General features: G+C 34.7%; 1 protein-coding gene across 1 annotated transcript in view; it reads right to left on the bottom strand.

Annotated features, from left to right (window-relative positions):
• Positions 1-233: 233 nt before the first annotated feature.
• LOC121739977 (phospholipase A1) overlaps positions 234-16,547 on the bottom strand; it is a 58,102-nt gene continuing 41,788 nt past the window's right edge. The window contains exons 6-8 of the mRNA XM_042132645.1: positions 2,171-2,371; positions 1,308-1,476; positions 234-329 (exon numbers count right to left, since the gene is read on the bottom strand). Of these exons, the coding sequence (XP_041988579.1) occupies positions 269-329; positions 1,308-1,476; positions 2,171-2,371 (431 nt within the window). The 3' untranslated portion in view covers positions 234-268. The remainder of the gene's footprint in view (positions 330-1,307; positions 1,477-2,170; positions 2,372-16,547) is intronic.

A 16,547-nucleotide genomic window follows, 5' to 3' on the forward strand; every position in this document is an offset into this window, starting at 1 on the left:
CAATTTAGGGATAAATATTTTTGAGAGGTGGTAACACTGACTGTCCAGTGTATTATAGAGGTCAGTGCTTAGAAGGCATAGTACTTGTAAAGTGTAGGCATTGCCGATCCTAATTAAATAAAATACTTAAAATATAAATAATATATAATTTAGCATAATTTGTGAAAATCCATAAAAATTTTATAAAAAAACTTGATGAAATGACGATACTTTAGTAACTCTTAAATTAAGTAAAACCTTTGACGAGTAAAATTAAACTAAACTTGTTCTACTCAAATGGACAACTCTCCACGTGGTCCGACATATCGACGCAGTACATTCCTCTTGACCTGAAATTAAACAAATAAACTGTAAAATAAAAAAAAATATCCATAGCCGAACGTATAACCTCCTCGTTTTTGGAAGTCGGTTAATAAAATCAAATGAACATGTCACATTTCATATAATTTTGCCATTTAATAATGAAAGTAACAAAAATTCATACAAAACTGTCATTTAATGAGAAAAGATTATCCGCATTATGATAAGAAGTAATGCGCATGGGCGTAGCGAGGTACGGGCAGGGGGGGGGCAACTGCCACTTTCATACCTAAACGTGGAGCGAAGAGAGTTGCGGGGTGAGAGGGGAGGCATTCAATCTAATTTTATTTTTACCTCACCTACAAGACTATTGTGAGATATACTCATATGTTAAAATAATCTGCCCCGCCCCCCCCCCCCAAAGACCTGTGGGCCCCCCCTATATAGAATCCTGGCTACGCCCATGGTAATGCGCTTCGTGATTTGGACCATAAATGCAATTTTGACGCATGTATCACTGGAAGCAGGCAGCAGCGAGAATTAATATCATAGTAAAATATTATCCGTTCGCAAGAATTCCGTACATTGATACGAGTACACGATAACACCACTAGTATTTTTCACTCGCAAGTTTAATATTGCTATCGCGTTGTCACAGGCGCACGATAGTAAGGGAATGTTTGTAAGTAAGGGATCCGGACACTTCAGTTTTGTATATAAAGTTAATACACCTAGCGGAATAGAGCAACAATCTCGTGCTGTCAAAGCGAAACCAAAATTTGTTAAATTGTCAATGTGGCGATAAGTGCCGACTGCCGACTGGACGTCAAACATATGAAAAAAATTGGTTCTGCTGTAATGTATCACACGTCTCTTTTTACCACGCAGTGCTACTGATAGTGACATCTCGCTTGCTTTTGTTTCTCTATTCCGCTAGGTATATTGACTTTATGGTTTAGTACTTGAAAATATCTTATCTCATATCATAAACAGTCAAGTATACTTACGATTCAGGCATCTCGTCACCCAACAGGAGTGGTTTCCGCGAGAAGTTGAGTCCCCACCGCCCCTGTTTGGGGCAGGTGGTGTCACAGGGCACGCCCACTACCTTCAGACGCCGGCGGACGCTGGCCGCGAAGTAGCAGGAGCTCATGAAGTGGCTGCAGCGGGCTACACCTGAAATTTAAAATAAAGGTATTGACGATTGGCAGCTGCCAGGTGATGTTTCTGATGCAGCGAACTGCGAAAAAGCAGCTATATTTTCATTATTCTGAATTTATAGGGCGATGCTACGATGCATTTTCGGGGTTCGCGGCGTCAGTGTACTATGGTGGACCGTGAAAGGAATGTAAGCTTTAAGTGATACCTATTAATTGTAAACACTGTAGGTAGGCACAAAGATTGTCCTGTAACGCAAGGGTCAATAATTCAGACCGCAACGTGACGCGTAGATGCATTTCTAAAGTACTAAATTGACAGATTTCAATAAGCTGAAATGCTGAGTACACAAAAAAAATACAAATACACACCAAATATTATCTGTCAGTCACATATTGAATCCTATTTGTGGAATTTTCCTCCTTAAGACCAACTCAGCAATTTTATGAGGAAACGCTAAAAATAAGAATCATCTTCCATATAACAATGCCGTTGTTGCTTGAACTAAAGGGAAATATTATAAAGATTTAAGATTATTTTTTAAGAATTAGGAAAAAAGAAATACCCTATCACTCGTCATTAGCAAAGATGCTATCTTCTGTTTAACGTACATACACCCTACAATTAAATACATAGACTGCCTAGTGCCTATATCATAGTAGTAAAAACATAAATGGTAGTTCTAATATATTCTAATTCGGATAAAACTTACGCATCAAATTAGGTCCCTGCCTGGCACACCCTGGCTGCATTCGTCCGCCGTTGATGCAGAAGTCTGCATGTCCTACCAGACCAGTTTCTCCCAGGAATCCGGCATTTGTGTGTAGTACCTGGACCACGTACGCGTCGTCTCGTCCTAATCGAAATTGGCTGGACCCATACTCTGATATTAAAGGGCGAGCGGGGTCTAGGCCTGAAAAGAAAAAATATATGTAGTAATTACATGTATATTATATTTTACTACATCGGTACTAATATTATAAAGCTGAAGAATTTGTTTGAACGCGATAATCTCAGGAACTACTGGTGCGATTTGAAAAGGCTATAGGCTTTTATAATATTAAAAGGTAAGATCAATTGGAGCGAAGAAACAGGAAAATGTGGAAAAAACGGGGAAAATTGTAATATGAAATTGCTTATTATCTTAAGAACTACGGGAGCAATTTTTATGTTATTTGGCACACATGAAGAATAGACCACGTGAAGTGACATAGGCTATTTTTTGCGGAAAAAGTTAAAATGGTTTCCGTGAAATCCCTAAATTACGCGGGTGAAGCCGCGCGAAACATCTAGTAAAATATATGTAGTAAAATATATTATGTAGTAATAATACATAATTATTATATGTGTACAGGGTGTAACAAAACAAAGTCATAATACTTTACGGTGTGTATGTGCCACTGATATAGAGTTTACTGTGAAAGTAGCAGCGCCGAAAGAGCAATTTTTATGTTAATATGGGCAAGGGCTCCAGCGTCATTAATTTGACCATACAAAAGTAAAAAATACTCTTTCAGCGCTGCCACTTTCACAGTGATCAGGAATCGATACACTTTGTTTTATTACAACTTACACCCTAGTTCTAGTTTGTGTCGTATCATTATATTTTGGCATTCTAATCATTATAAGATGCGTAGACAATGCTCAAGTCCCGTTTCTACCAGAGATGTGATTTGGAAATTTTCATTTCATTACATTTTATTTTGAGAACCAAAAGAATATACATTTACTTATATTGGATAAGTAAACAATTTCTACCATATATGGCTGCTGTTAAGCATTAGTGTTTCATTCCACATAAAATCGGATTTTGAGTTAATAATGCAGTTTTGTTCTGTATAACATAAGGTTTACGACGGTGAAATCCATTTTTTTTAAAACCAACTGTAGCATATTCTAGAGTACAAAAATGGTTAATGCTTATTCCTGTAAGTGAGGTTTTGTATATAGCATTTATGTACTGTTTCTAAAATGATTTGCGCTTAAACCGCTGAACCGATTTTGATAAAATTTTGTATGCAGATACTTTTAATCAATAAAAATGACATTAAATACTTTTTTCCCGGAAAATGTACGGTTCCCGCGCAGTCAACAAAAATAAATTTGGCTTATGATATGGATATAGAGTACATGTAGATATTACGTAAGGTTTTGGAGAAGGACATAGGATAATATTTTTTATCGTGGAAAATGTTCGGTTTTCACGCAATAAACTTTATTAATTTGCGTTTAAACTGCTTAACCGATTTTGATTAAATTAAGTTAATGTAGAAATAATTAGTTTATCACGTGCAGAGTTGGGCAAAAAGTAATTAGTAATTTTAATCAGATTACAAATTAATCAGATTGATGAAGTAATTGTTGTGCATCTGAAATTACCCGTAAGTTAATTAATTAATAATATGTATAAAATGTATTCTAATTTTAGTTTGCAATTAGATTAATAATTTAATTAGACTAACGAGTATTTCAATAATTATGCCCAATGTCCAATGCTGGTAATTATAATAAAAACCGGCCAAGTGCGAGTTGGACTCGCCCATGAAGGGTTCCGCAGCAGGAATAAGGTTAATTTCTATGAAATAAAAAGGTTTTTGATTTATTTTTATATTTCAGTTGATTTAATGAAAGGTAAATTAAAGTTTACCATTTATGACGTATAAAAAAACTACTTGCTAGATCTCGTTCAAACCAATTTTCGTTGGTAGTTTTTATAGTAATGTACATATATATTTTTTTAAATTATCATGAAGAAGTTACTTTAGAAGTTAGAGGGGGGGGGGGGGGGCACACACATTTTACCACTTTGGAAGAGTCTCTCTCGCAAACTATTCAGGTTACAAAGAAATTATATTAGAAACCTCAATATGATTTTTTAAGACCTATGGGTATCTATACCCCACACGAATAGGTTAGACAAAAAAAAATATTGTTTCAGTTGTACCTAGGGGAATCCCTAAAATTTTTGATAATTTTTCAATTTTCGTATCAAAATTTTAATGCGGTTCACAGACTACATCTACTTACCAAGTTTCAATAGTATAGCTCTTATGGTTTCGGAGAAAAGTGGCTGTGACATACGGACGGACAGACAGACAGACAGATAGACAGACAGACATGACGAATCCATAAATCTCTGCGGGAAGTGCGGGAAGGGAAGAAGAAGCGGGAACTCTCTGTCTTTTCCCGAGACATAACGTATATCTGCATACCAAATATCATCAAAATCCATTGTAGCGGTATAAGCAGAAATCATTTTATTTAGCGCCTGGGAACCGTATACATTTTTCCGAGATAAAAAGGATTTTCCGGGACTCAAAGTATCTCCATACCAAGTTTCATCAAAATTTATTCAGTTGCTTAGGCGCAAAATAGGAAACTTTATAACGCGGTAACCGTACATTTTTCAAGACAATAATTAGGTATCTTAATAATTATCTTATGTCCTCTCACGAGAGTCAAAGTATGTGCACACCAATTTTCATCAAAATCGGTTCAGCGGTTTAGGCGCAAATCATTTTTGTTTATCATACAGGTACCGTACCTTTTTCCCGGATGTAAAGTATCCTATGTCCTTTCCCGACACATAACGTACCTACATACCAAATATATGTATATATAATTTGCTTGGGAACCGTACATTTTTTCGGAATAAAAAGGATCCTAAGTCCTTTTCAGGGACTCAAAATATCTCCATACCAAATTTCGGAAAAATCGGTTCAGCGGTGTGGGCGTGACGAGGTAATTTTATATAATAGGACATTAATGTTATATGTAATAAGCACTATATAATAGCAATATAGCATTAACCATTTTTAAACTTTTTCTCTTAAAAACGAATGTAAAATTAATTTCTTTTTTCATAATCATAATCTACGCATTTCAACAAAAAAAACTGATACCGCACAATAACATTTTTTTGCTTAAAATAAGCAGAAAATAAAGATTATTCCAAAAAACCTTAAAACGCCGATTACACAAAACTAGTAACTACTAACCCGATGTAGGATGACACACCAATGCTTAACAGCATCGAATTATATGATAATGAAATTGAATTGTAATAATATATTTTGCAAAAATACATTATTATTTATTATTCATTATACTTACCTATGTATGAAGCGAAATTTATAAATAGGTACCAAGACACAGATTTTAAAATATTATGTAAATATTCAAATAAAATATGTGGCGCCATAAAGTGTAATAAAATGTATTAAGTATTTTATTTCTTGGTTTAGTATTATACTATGTTTATAACCATAATATTTCGTGTAGGTACCTACCTACACGAAATATTATGGTAATACATTATTATTATACCTATAATAATAATTAAGTAATTAGGTAAAATGCATTTTTACAGAAAACAAGGTTTCCGCAATTATTATTTCCCACATGAAATTGCGCGAAATAATAATTATTATAAAATATAATATGAAAACAATAAGCGAGAAAACATAATACCTACTATGAAGTTTTTCAATATATTATTGTATTGTATCATTCGATACCCACATTGCAGAAGTACATAAAAAATAACAATTCTGCTATCTTGGATCATCCGCCAATCGCCATATTATGGGATTTACCAATGATATTCTATGTTACTAACGTAACTAGATTGGAAGTTTACGGTAGCAACGCGTTGCCACTTCGAAGATGCCTGCAGGCATATCTCACATACATAATGACATAACGAATATATGACTTGACATTGTCTTTTGAACAAAAAAGTGGTTACGCATTTCTGAGAATCTTTTGTAAGACATTGCTACTCTAGTATTTTAGAAACTCATTGGGATTTACAATGAAGTTTTCGAGCTACTCTCAACCATCCCTGTCAATTGATACCCATATTGTAGATGTTCATTAAAATAACTACTCCGCCATCTTGGATGGGCCGCCATAATGGATTTAGAACGATGTTACATTATTTTTTGAGTTACTCTCAACAAACCGTTTCGTATCCATCTTGTTGAAAAAAATTGAATATAACTATTCCGCCTTCTTGAATTGTCCGCCATATTGGATTTAGAATGATGTCACACACCATATCGTGCATTGTCATCCAAACTAAGCGTGTAATTTGGATGACAATGCACGAATGCACAAAATTTCAGCTCAATCAGTTGAAGATGATAATATTATCTATACTCCACTCGGGCTAACTTGTCGCTAGCGGTCATTGCCTCCCTGTCAAAAACTTGTCATTTTTCATATAAAACCACGATAAACAATATCTGACACTTCATTGTCAATCGCGGTTTATATGGAAAATGACAAGTTTTTGACAGGGAGGCAATGACCCCTAGCGACAAGTCAGCCCGAGTGGAGTATAGTTAAAAATTGAGTTCAAAAATTCCATTCGAACTAACAAAAACTAACTAAAACTTTTAAAAATCGTTACAATATTTTAAGAGTTTGTTGTTAAGTTGGTTGTAAGTATATGAATTATTTTAATTAATAACATAATAATTATTATAACTATTTTTATTGCGTGGGACTTAGTGTAAAAAAAATATATTGATAAGAAACCGTACTATTTTCGGGATAAAAACTATCCTATGTCCTGTCCCGGGACTCAAAGTATCTGTATACCTTTCATCAAAATCGGTTCAGCGGTTTAAGCGTTAAGAGGTTACGGACAGACATACAGACACACTTGCATTTATAATAAATTAATATGCATACCTAACAAGTAACAACGCCAGTATCCAGCCACCCAAAATGTATGATTAAGATGAAGTTTATCTGTTGAGGGTCAAGTTTTCCCTGATAATAATTTATCAGTTCTAGTACTCTCTCGTACCTCCACATCCACATATAACATATTTTTGCAATGTCATAAGTCATAACAGTGACTTACTTACTGTTATTGATAAATGATAAGTACACTTTTATCATATCTTAGTCAGGTAGTATTTAGTAGGTAAGAACAATTAAGTCCAATTTTATTGACCGACTTTCAAAAAGGAGGAGGTAAATGGTAACACGTTCGGCTGTATGTAGTTTTTTTATGTATGTTCAACGATTACTCAGCCGTTTGTGGTACGATTTTCAAAATTATTTTTGTGTTGTATAGGGTTTGACTCGAATTTGGTACCATGTTCATAAAAGTGGTAACCAGATGATAGGATCCATGGACCAAGAGTAATCGAGGGAACTCGTCGAGTTGTTTTAAGAACAGAAAGTATATGCTACTGTGCAATTTATACTTATTCATCATAATCATCATCACTACCATTACACCATGCATCATCATTCATCACATTGTGGCTCTATTATATTATGCATTTTTCATAATTTTTTAGATCGAGGCGAGTTTTTCGAGTGATTTTTTAAATTATTTTGTTGTTGTCTCGTCGTTGTTTTAACCCATCGACCGTGGAACGGAAATGCTTTCCGTTCTTAAAACAACGCCGAACTGATGATGATGAATATAATTTGCTACTGTGCAAATTATATTCTTCATCATCATCATCATCACTACTATTACACCATGCATCATCACATTATGGCCCTATTATTAATACTTTTCACAATATTTTAGATTTTAGTCTCGGGTTTAACTGGCAATTTTGAAAATTATTTTGTCGTGTTAAAGCACATGATTCCAATTTGGTGCTACGGTTATCAAGGTGAAAATTTGATAATGGAATCCATGTCGTGTGTAGGGAACTCCTCAAAACTTATATGGAAACATTATATTATAGTGACTTCGGTTTTATTAGAAGTATTCTAAGCATATGCTATCAAAAAGTAAGATTTTGCACCAGGTATACCATGATCCCAAAGATGCTGAGAGAACTCCTGACTCCTTATAGATAACTAGTTTGGGGATTTCGGCGTTGTTTTAAGAACAAAAAGCATAATATGCTAGTGTTCAAATTGTATTCATCATAATTCAGTAATACTTAATCATAAGTCAATAAGTAATAAATAATATTTTACAGTAGCAATTTAATTACAGTTCAGTGCTTATATTAGATTTACACAATGGATTTACAGGTCTCTAATTATTCATATTCAGGGTAGTGTCATGGCTTTTAAGACATAGTGTATAACTTTTTTAAAACCGCCTAAGTACAGTTAATACTTGCAATAGTATTCATACTTAATCCTATCTACTTACAACTGTCAGCCTTATGTATTTACTTTAAGGTAAATAACTAAAAAGAGTGACATTATAATTTTTAACAAAAAAATTAAACTTTCAAGGTGGGAAGGACCAGTTAATTTAATCGTGAGTTCAGGCAATGTCTGAAATTTATGGGATTGCTATTTGGTACCGACTTCAAAGTAATGAGGACTATAATATTACGAGGGCTGCTATTTATGTATCCGGAACTGGCCACTTACAAGAACAATATTTAAAAAGTAATTACAACATTTGAAAATAGAACTCTTTGGTTGAAGAATACATTTTGTTTCATGTGACTGTCAATTATTTTTCCATTGTGGCGTCATTTTGAAAATTGCGTGTCTTCATTTGCCATGGATTTAACGCGTGAACATTTTCGTGCAATGATTTACTACGATTTTCGGCGTGGGCTAAATCAACAACAGTGCTTTATTCAACTCACCGCAACTTTTGGAGATGAAGCACCATCAAAAACCACTGTTTATCACTGGTACAGTGAGTTTAATCGTGGGCGGTCTATGCTCACGGATGAAAATAAAGAAGGTCGCCCAAAAACAGCTGTTGTCCCACAAAATATGCTGTGCGGGAAGTAATAATGCGTGATCGTCATGTTACATATCGCGAGATAGAGGCGTCCTTAGGCATAAGTATGACGAGCATACATAAGATATTACACGAACATTTGGCTGTAAAAAAAATATGTTCGCGTTGGATTCCGCACAACTTGACAATCGATCAAAAACGGGCTCGTGTCGATTGGTGCAAAAAAATGATAAAAAAATACAACCGTGGTACGTCAAAAGCCGTTTATAATATCTACACAGGTGATGAATCTTGGATCTATGCATATGACACCGAAATTAAACAACAGTCAACGGTGTGGGTGTTCCAAGATGAGCCGAAACCAACAAAAGTTACTCGTGCAAAAAGTACTTTGAAGCAAATGGTCGCCTGTTTTTTTGGAATTAATGGACATGTGGCTACAGTGCCATTAGAGAATCGTAAAACGGTTAATTCTGAATGGTATACGACCATTTGTTTACCAGAAGTCTTTGAAGAAATAAGAAAGGACAACCGACAACGCAGAATCATATTACATCACGACAATGCTAGCTGTCACACCTCAGCTGAAACAACTCAGTTTTTGGAGGGTCAAAAGATCGAATTGACTGGTCATCCGCCGTACAGCCCTGATTTGGCACCTAACGATTTCTTTTTATTTCCATACGCGAAGAACAAATTACGTGGTCAACGTTTTTCGAGCCGCGAAGAGGCTGTTGATGCGTTCAAAATGCACGTTTTGGAGATACCTCAATCAGAATGGAAAAAGTGCTATGAAAATTGGTTCCAGCGTATGCAAAAGTGTGTCGATCATCGCGGCGAATATTTTGAAAAGCAATAAAACCATATTAAATGATATATGTTTGTTTCTTTTTTTAATTCCGGATACATAAATAGCAGCCCTCGTATGTACAGAAATAGTTGAGATTTAGACGAATTCTGAAAAAGGCACTATTAAAGTGTAAGAATTATTTTATACTTACTTTTTAGTAAGGAAATCGATTTTTTTTTTGTTAATTAAGTTATACTTTTTAATTCATGTAAAGATGCTATTATTGTTTTTAACTTTTTACCTTGGAAGTCGGTTTCATTTTTTTGTTATCTAATAAGTATTACAATCCCGGAAGACGATTGACTTAAATGAAATTGATATATCATTGTTTTATCTGATATTTGCCTAACGGAATACACGATTCACTTATTTTGACTCGATAGTTATATTTTTCGAAATCATGAATCTGTCTGGGCTTTTCAACAAATATGTTATGTAACAGTTATTGAGTTACTATCATTAAATAACTTGCACTACTACAATCACACACTTTATAAAAATATAATGGCTAAAGGAAATATTAGTATTGTATTAAAATAAGTAATCATCAAAATCATTTTTGGGACTTACGACCTTTACTTTCGTGCTATAATGCGGGAACCGTTGTTGCGCGATATTTTCACCATTAGCTACAGCGCAAAGTACAATGGTCGGTGGCACGATTCCTGGAATAATATCACGATTGGAGGATAGCGGGGTGTGTAGGCGGGGCTAGCGTGCTTTGATATTTCTGACAGTAGGCTCTAAATTTCCCAATTCCGTCTCGGAAACGAATAAAACTCACGTTAGTTCACGATTCCGAGATTGGGAATTTTTGCACCCCGTACCACTTACCGTTATACCACCAATTTTTTTTAACGTTTTCAACGTGTTTTCAATGTATTTTAAACTGATTGAATAACGACCGTAGTCCATACAGCTGATCGCCAACGATATTACACATTGGTGTTTACTGTTTAATATCGTTGCTGATCAGTGATCACACTCAAACGCCACTAGCGTTATAAAGTAATTAAATAATAATATGTACTTACTGACTTTTGAGTTTAAATAATTCCTAAGCATAAAGTAATATTTTAGTAGTAGTAGTATAATTTTTGTCATTGTCACGGTCTGTCGGGGCACCGCCAAGTAAACTCGACAATAGCAACTTTTGCATTTTGTATCGACAAGTCGCTGATTTTCTCGATTCGGTTCGCTGTGAACTGACCCTTAAACTATACGTGCAGTCCCCCGACAACCTTGACAACAATTATGGACTAAAATATTACTTTATACTTAGGAATTATTTAAACTCAAAATTCAGTAAATATTATTTAATTACTTTTTAAAGTTGTTTGGCGGGGTTTTTTTTAAATTTCTTAATTTAATTTTATTTAATGCTTTTTAAATCTGTGTTGGTTCAGAATAATTCCTATCAACAGGATCATATTCCAATGAATACCATCCATGAATGTCTTCTTGGATGAGGTCGTCAATATGAGCCCAAACATGAAATCTCCACTTAGTGATGCTGCAGCAGCAGCATGCAAATATTTACTGTTTATCTACATCTTATTAGTTGTCACAATTAAAATAAGCCCAAACACGAAATCTTTGCTCTAAGTTGGTGAGGAGTTGGGTATCCTATTGATTACCAGGTGATGCTGCAGCACCAGATCAACTTTTCATTAATGTGTAAATACTAAATATTCATAAATGTCACAAACTAGAATGCAAATATATAAAACCTATCAAACGACTGCAAGTTGCTAATCGGGCTTTCGCGAACCAGATAAACCGTGATTTTCCAGCACTGAGCAGGCTGATGATGATGAACTATGGCTAAGAACACTCTCGATCATGTCAGCTTTCAAACAAAAAAAACTAGATCAAAATCGGTCCACCCGTTTGGATGCTACGATGCCACGGACAGATACACACACAGACAAACAGACAGACAGACAGACAGACACGTCAAACTTATAACCCCCCTCTTTTTTGTCGGGGGTTAATAAATAAGTGTCATTGAGATGTATGTGCTACTGGGTGTTCAATTTTTTACATAGATATTTAGTACTTTCATAATTGAATTAGATGTACTACGGAATTTGACCTTTTAAGTATACTTTAACAAACTTTGAATTACATCTTCCATAAAATACATCAAATAATATTCATGTAAATTTTTGAGCAGATCGGACTAAGGAATCGAGTAGTTCCATACTAACTTTAAATCCCCCCTTTTTTTACCCCTTCTCCGTATGACGTAGGCGTGCAATAACAAGGGATTTTTCGAAATTCCTCTCCCAAGGCTCCCAAGGGGGTGAAAGGGGATGTTAAAGTTAGTATGGGACAACACTTCCTTCCTTCCTTCTCCTTCGACGAACCGAGTCTTATATGCTCGAAAAGCATAAATATTATTTCATGTAGTTTATTTATACAAAATATAATTATTCATACTTTGTTAAAGTATGCCCTTAAAAGTAAGTAATAATAAGGAGATGAAAAGTTATTTTAGGTGTGAGTTGCTGCTGTATGTTGCAATAATCGTAGAAACTTGAAAGGGAGGACAGATTTCGGTATGACATAGGCGTGCATTAGGAAGAGATTTTTGAGATTCCTCTTCTAAAGGGGTAAAAAAAAGGGGGGATTTAAAGTTAGTATGGAACTACTCGATTCCTTAGTCCGATCTGCTCAAAAATTTACATGAATATTATTTGATGTATTTTATGGAAGATGTAATTCAAAGTTTGTTAAAGTATACTAATTAAAAGGTCAAATTCCGTAGTACATCTAATTCAATTATGAAAGTACTAAATATCTATGTAAAAAATTGAACACCCAGTAGCACATACATCTCAATGACACTTATTTATTAACCCCCGACAAAAAAGAGGGGGGTTATAAGTTTGACGTGTCTGTCTGTCTGTCTGTCTGTTTGTCTGTGTGTGTATCTGTCCGTGGCATCGTAGCATCCAAACGGGTGGACCGATTTTGATCTAGTTTTTTTTGTTTGAAAGCTGACATGATCGAGAGTGTTCTTAGCCATAGTTCATCATCATCAGCCTGCTCAGTGCTGGAAAATCACGGTTTATCTGGTTCGCGAAAGCCCGATTAGCAACTTGCAGTCGTTTGATAGGTTTTATATATTTGCATTCTAGTTTGTGACATTTATGAATATTTAGTATTTACACATTAATGAAAAGTTGATCTGGTGCTGCAGCATCACCTGGTAATCAATAGGATACCCAACTCCTCACCAACTTAGAGCAAAGATTTCGTGTTTGGGCTTATTTTAATTGTGACAACTAATAAGATGTAGATAAACAGTAAATATTTGCATGCTGCTGCTGCAGCATCACTAAGTGGAGATTTCATGTTTGGGCTCATATTGACGACCTCATCCAAGAAGACATTCATGGATGGTATTCATTGGAATATGATCCTGTTGATAGGAATTATTCTGAACCAACACAGATTTAAAAAGCATTAAATAAAATTAAATTAAGAAATTTAAAAAAACCCCCGCCAAACAACTTTAAAAAGTAATTAAATAATATTTACTGAATTTTGAGTTTAAATAATTCCTAAGTATAAAGTAATATTTTAGTCCATAATTGTTGTCAAGGTGTGTCGGGGGACTGCACGTATAGTTTAAGGGTCAGTTCACAGCGAACCGAATCGAGAAAATCAGCGACTTGTCGATACAAAATGCAAAAGTTGCTATTGTCGAGTTTACTTGGCGGTGCCCCGACAGACCGTGACAATGACAACAATTATACTACTACTACTAAAATATTACTTTATGCTTAGGAATTATTTAAACTCAAAAGTCAGTAAGTACATATTATTATTTAATTACTTTATAACGCTAGTGGCGTTTGAGTGTGATCAGCAACGATATTAAACAGTAAACACCAATGTGTAATATCGTTGGCGATCAGCTGTATGGACTACGGTCGTTATTCAATCAGTTTAAAATACATTGAAAACACGTTGAAAACGTTAAAAAAAATTGGTGGTATAACGGTAAGTGGTACGGGGTGCAAAAATTCCCAATCTCGGAATCGTGAACTAACGTGAGTTTTATTCGTTTCCGAGACGGAATTGGGAAATTTAGAGCCTACTGTCAGAAATATCAAAGCACGCTAGCCCCGCCTACACACCCCGCTATCCTCCAATCGTGATATTATTCCAGGAATCGTGCCACCGACCATTGTACTTTGCGCTGTAGCTAATGGTGAAAATATCGCGTAACAACGGTTCCCGCATTATAGCACGAAAGTAAAGGTCGTAAGTCCCAAAAATGTTTTTGATGATTACTTAATTTAATACAATACTAATATTTCCTTTAGCCAAAGCCATGACACTACCCTGAATATGAATAATTAGAGACCTGTAAATCCATTGTGTAAATCTAATACTGAACTGTAATTAAATTGCTACTGTAAAATATTATTTATTACTTATTGACTTATGATTATTACTGAATTATGATGAATACAATTTGAACACTAGCATATTATGCTTTTTGTTCTTAAAACAACGCCGAAATCCCCAAACTAGTATCTATAAGGAGTCAGGAGTTCTCTCAGCATCTTTGGGATCATGGTATACCTGGTGCAAAATCTTACTTTTTGATAGCATATGCTTAGAATACTTCTAATAAAACCGAAGTCACTATAATATAATGTTTCCATATAAGTTTTGAGGAGTTCCCTACACACGACATGGATTCCATTATCAAATTTTCACCTTGATAACCGTAGCACCAAATTGGAATCATGTACTTTAACACGACAAAATAATTTTCAAAATTGCCAGTTAAGCCCGAGACTAAAATCTAAAATACTGTGAAAAGTATTAATAATAGGGCCATAATGTGATGATGCATGGTGTAATAGTAGTGATGATGATGATGATGAAGAATATAATTTGCACAGTAGCAAATTATATTCATCATCATCAGTTCGGCGTTGTTTTAAGAACGGAAAGCATTTCCGTTCCACGATCGATGGGTTAAAACGACGAGACAACAACAAAATAATTTTAAAAATCACTCGAAAAACTCGCCTCGATCTAAAAAATTATGAAAAATGCATAATATAATAGAGCCACAATGTGATGAATGATGATGTATGGTGTAATGGTAGTGATGATGATTATGATGAATAAGTATAAATTGCACAGTAGCATATACTTTCTGTTCTTAAAACAACTCGACGAGTTCCCTCGATTACTCTTGGTCCATGGATCCTATCATCTGGTTACCACTTTTATGAACATGGTACCAAATTCGAGTCAAACCCTATACAACACAAAAATAATTTTGAAAATCGTACCACAAACGGCTGAGTAATCGTTGAACATACATAAAAAAAATACATACAGCCGAACGTGTTACCATTTACCTCCTCCTTTTTGAAAGTCGGTCAATAAAATTGGACTTAATTGTTCTTACCTACTAAATACTACCTGACTAAGATATGATAAAAGTGTTCTTATCATTTATCAATAACAGTAAGTAAGTCACTGTTATGACTTATGAAAACCCCCTATATACTAAATTTCATAAAAATCGTTGGAGCCGATTCCGAGATTCCAATTATATATATATATATATATATATATATATATATATATATATATATACAGGATGTAACAAAAACAAGTGATAATACTTTAGGGTGTGTACGTGTTCCTTGTAGAGAGTTCACTGTGAAAGTAGCAGCGCTGAAAGACCAAAATTTTTTTTCACTTTTGTATGGGGAAACTCGTGACGCTCGGGCCCTTGCCCATACAAAAGTGAAAAAATTTTTTTCGTCTTTCAGAGCTGCCACTTTCACAGTAAACTCTCTACAAGGAACACGTACACACCCTAAAATATTATCACTTATTTTTGGTACACACTGTATATATATATATATATATATATATATATATATATATACAGGGTGTAACAAAAATAAGTGATAATAATTTAGGGTGTGTACGTGTTCCTTGTAGAGAGTTCACTGTGAAAGTAGCAGCTCTGAAAGACGAATTTTATTTTTCACTTTTGTATGGGCAAGGGCCCGGGCGTCACGAGTTTCCCCATACAAAAGTAAAAAATTTTTTTGGTCTTTCAGCGCTGCTACTTTCATAGTGAACTCTCAACAAGGAACACGTACACACCCTAAAGTATTATCACTTATTTTTGGTATACCCTGTATATATAATTGGTTGCTCGTTATGTAGTAATTGGTGATAGATAACATTTTAATATTAACATGGATTAAAATTTTGGTCTTTCAGCGCTGCTACTTTCACAGTGAACTCTCTACAAGGAACACATACACACCCTAAAGTATTATCAGTTAGTTTTGTTACACCTTGTATAATGCTGTAAGCTGTTTGATGTTTCGCATGCTAGTCTGTGACCTTGACAACCAATTCTCACCTTATTCATCCTAATATGAATTCATCTGGAATCTACTCGCTGTTTTGTTGTTCCAGTTATGCTACACGATTTAAGACCTTACGCTCCTGAAAGAGGCTTGTATTTCGCGTGGCATTCCTCCGGTAACG

This window comes from Aricia agestis, chromosome 2 (genome assembly GCF_905147365.1).
Source record: "Aricia agestis chromosome 2, ilAriAges1.1, whole genome shotgun sequence".
Classification (NCBI taxonomy): domain Eukaryota; kingdom Metazoa; phylum Arthropoda; class Insecta; order Lepidoptera; family Lycaenidae; genus Aricia; species Aricia agestis.